Source organism: Arachis ipaensis, chromosome B03 (assembly GCF_000816755.2).
Source record: "Arachis ipaensis cultivar K30076 chromosome B03, Araip1.1, whole genome shotgun sequence".
Taxonomy (NCBI): Eukaryota; Viridiplantae; Streptophyta; class Magnoliopsida; order Fabales; family Fabaceae; genus Arachis; species Arachis ipaensis.
The window spans coordinates 24,293,625-24,297,667 of NC_029787.2; the positions used below are offsets into that span (position 1 = coordinate 24,293,625).

General features: G+C 35.5%; 1 protein-coding gene across 1 annotated transcript in view; it reads right to left on the reverse strand.

Moving 5' to 3' along the window:
- LOC110262375 (surfactin synthase subunit 2-like) overlaps positions 1-3,189 on the reverse strand; it is a 4,537-nt gene extending 1,348 nt beyond the window's left edge. The window contains exons 1-7 of the mRNA XM_021117226.1: positions 3,061-3,189; positions 2,558-2,770; positions 2,265-2,467; positions 1,727-2,174; positions 1,288-1,647; positions 1,027-1,205; positions 3-944 (exon numbers count right to left, since the gene is read on the reverse strand). Of these exons, the coding sequence (XP_020972885.1) occupies positions 3-944; positions 1,027-1,205; positions 1,288-1,647; positions 1,727-2,174; positions 2,265-2,467; positions 2,558-2,759 (2,334 nt within the window). The 5' untranslated portion in view covers positions 2,760-2,770; positions 3,061-3,189. The remainder of the gene's footprint in view (positions 1-2; positions 945-1,026; positions 1,206-1,287; positions 1,648-1,726; positions 2,175-2,264; positions 2,468-2,557; positions 2,771-3,060) is intronic.

A 4,043-nucleotide genomic window follows, 5' to 3' on the forward strand; every position in this document is an offset into this window, starting at 1 on the left:
GCAAAGTTAGGGGCAGCACTATGAGTTGCTTGGTACTTACTCATAGTTTCAAGCCACAACAATGGCTTCTTGATGAATGTGATTGGCGAAAACAACACGGCCGATCCACCACTAACAAGAGCTGTAAAAAGTCCTCCAATGAGCCCCATGTCATGGTACTGAGGAAGCCAGCTTATTAGCATGGTCCTCGAGGTGCTCTTGTACCTTCCTCTCATCAACTTCACATTGTGAACTAGGCCTCCATGAGTAATCATCACTCCTTTAGCATCCCCAGTTGAACCTGACGTAAACTGCAAGAAACAAATATCACCAGGTTGAGCCTCACATTGATCATCTACATATTTAGAAGCCAGACTTTTTGACTTGTCGATCCAAGAATCAGTGTGCATCCATGGAAGATTTGGCCATCTAGCTGAAGACTTCCCATCTTTTCCGGATAATGAGATTAGACCTTTAACAAATCCGGCCCGCACGGCTGAGTGATAACCTTTTGTTGATAGAATTGCCACTATGCCACATGACTTTGCAATATTGTCAATTTTCACAAGTGCTTGTCCACTTTTTTGCATGGGGTCTGGAGGAAGAACAGGAACTGGTATAACTTTAGCCCTTATGCATCCGAAGAAGGCATCGACGAAATCCAGACCGGGGACATAGACTAGGAGAACCTTGTCACCGGGCTTGATGATTGGCTTTCGGCATGATAAGAGATTCTGAGCAATACAAGAAGCATTGGAATTTTGTTCTCCATAGCTCCTTGTGCATACAACTTCTCCTTCTTCATTTATCCAAGAATAAAGAGTTCTGTTTTGAGTGATTGGATGAGTTCCCCAGTGCTTCAAATAGCTGTTCAAAGAGGGCAAATTGGGAAATTGCACCCCAGGCAATTCACCAAGTTCTCTAGGCTCCTTTTTCTGGAACTCAGTTTGTAGTGGAAACAAACTCTGCAGATAACATGCTTCTAGTAAGTGCAACTCAATTTTGGGAGTATTTAAAAACTAAAATATATAAATATTAAATAATTACCTTAGTGTAAGGGAACATTGGCAAATCACTGCTAGTTGCAAAGTTCTTACACATGAGAGCCATGGCATAGGATGAATTTCTCTCTGTGAGCTCGAAAGCCATAAGGCCGCCGACATAGTAAGTATTCCTTGAACCTTGAAGTTCTGACTCCAGCTTTTCATAGAAACCAGATTTCATATCTGCATTTCAAACTCTTAAGAGTTTATAATTCTCAACTAAAAATGAAAATAAATTATGGGCATTAAGTAGTTCCGAGAATACCTTGGCTGTTAACATGAGGAAAATACTTGAAGCGACGTTGAAGGATGAATTTGTCAATTTTCCCCCCCATGGATTCAACCGCTTTAATCGCAAGCTCGATGACAGTTGGTCCCTTAATATCAGAAGAGTTGCCATAAGACCAGAACAAGAATATGTCACTGTCATCATAAAACTTCTGCATTGCAACAGGATTTCCAATGGTGTTGGGATCTTCCATGTATTCACTAAAGTAAAAGAACCCAATTGGAAGATGTTCAAATCCTTTAATCTTAAAAACTGTGGTGTAGTAATCAAATGTCTCTACTTTGCTGAACAAGTCCCTTTCAAGTTCAGTTGCATCCATGACTTCTTCTTCAGACTCTGCAACAAGAATCAATCAGAAAACAACAACAATATGTAATATACAAAGAAATGAACATATATATGTATATACACTAACCTGTGAAAGCTGAAGGCACTGATCTATAAGTTCTTCCATATCTTAAGGGAAAATTACCAGAGATTATGATCTTATCAAACTCCATGGTTTTTTCATTTTCATTTAATCTCTTGACAGTTACTTTGACACTTTCAGAGCTACGTCTGATCGCCAACACTTGAGTGTTACAATGAAGTTTTATAGGAAGTGATTCAGCAATCTTCTTCCATAGACTTGTATATCCACCTTTGAAGCGTCGAATTTTTCCGGCCATTGATGTTCTAGTAAATTCATGAATGTATGCATAAGGCAAGTCTTGGACAAATCCAAATCCTGAGGCAGTGTAACCATAAGCCACAGATTTAGGAACAGATTTGAGTCCATGACTCTCAAGATAATCTGTAGTTAAGTCTGAAGCAACTTGGCTAACAGCATGGATCCCAAAATGCTTAGAGTTCTTCACCTTTTCCTGTCATTCGAGTCATATAAGCAGAATCAACATAATAAGGAATTTTAATTTCATTATGTAAATGAAAGACTAAATACTATATATACTTACTTGAATATCCAAAGTAAGTGTCATAACAGATACATAATCATCAGCAACATTAACATCTTGGAACTTTCCAGAGTAAGGGTCAATGAGAGCAAGCTTGTGTGAGTCCATTTCTTCTAGTTCCGATCCTGTCTCTTTCGCGAGATGAAAGATGACTGGAGCACTATTTGCAGCAAGAACTTGCCCACCCAGATCATAAATTTTCCCTGCATATATATATAGTAATCCAAAACAAAAATCATTCATATATATTCAATTGGATCAGCAGCTAGAGAGTGGTAGTAAGATATAAGTACCTTCAATTTCTACTGATTCACACATGCCAGCAACTGTGTGATGTTTCTCCAAAACTGTGACATTATTATAACCAAGTCTAGAGAGTGCATATGCAGCTGATAAACCACTTGGACCAGCACCAACTATTCCAATTCTGGTGCTTAATGGTAATGAAGGATGCAACTTGGAGAATTGGTCATCTATTGGTATTTTAAGATCCATGCCTGCAATCTCTGCTACAATCCAATCATTTTTTACAACTAGTTAGTTAGTTAGTTAGTTGAATTCTGTTAGTTTGTTATTTTGACAGCTGGAGTTAGTTACTTAGCTGGCTGTGTATACAAGTAATGTAAAGGGAATTTTATTTATGTGATTCAATTTAATTTTCTCACTTCTCACTCTCAATAACAACAAAGAAAGATACCTTATTAAGAAACTACAAAAAGAGGATGCCAAAAGGTTCAAAAAGTGTTACAAATATATATTTGTTCATTTGATATCATCAAACAAATGAGAACATTACCTTAGAGATGAGAAGAACGGTGCAGTGTATTATATAATGAATGTAATTTGATGAGGAGTTGTTGTCAACGTTGGATCGTTAATTGGATCATTTGCTGCAGTAATTGCAATGACATTATTATTCTCAGGATAACTACATGAGGTGCATGTTTATTTTGTTGGAAAATATTATCATATTGAAAAGAAAAAACATATTGATATGTCACAGGCATAAGAACATCCATGAATGAAGAAGAAAAATAAAATGTGTATGTATAAACAGAAGAGAGGAGAAGCAAATATAAGACTAGTTTGGTTATTACCGCAGTGATGATAATTGATAAAGCATATAGTAGATTATTTTGCCAAATGGCATGGTGAGATTGAAGAGGATGTGTAGTAATGATTAATGAATTAAGCTGCTGACTCATCTATCTTAATTTATAGAGAAAGTTTTAGTTAGGACTAAGCTTATAGTAAGCAATCACATCACTATCATTTAATATTGCTTAAAAATATTTGTAACGATGTGTATATTCTAGTCCTAAAGTATAGCTAAAATTTATAGAGAATTTGAGTATAGTTCCACTGCTGAATAATCCCGGCCTCGATGAGTACAAGAATTACATTGTATTAATGTCCAAAACATGCAACATAGGATTATGAAATATTCCCATGGAATAAACCGTCTTATATTATATACAAGTTTGAGTTTTACTCCATGCAAGAATTGCACAACATTTCAAATTGTCACGATACATATATAATTATTTTAGCATTCGAAACATTTTAATTTTTATGAAACAGAGCTCAATTGCAATCTTTATCTTTGACAAAATAAATTTTCAAATATTAGTTTTATACTTTCATTGGACAAAATGGCCTAAATGACAAAAATGATAGATTAATTATTAACTCATTTTATCAAATGGAACTAATATTTGAAAATTTATTTTGTCCAAAACAAAGATTAAAATCTATTTTAGTAAAATCAGAATCTTTCGC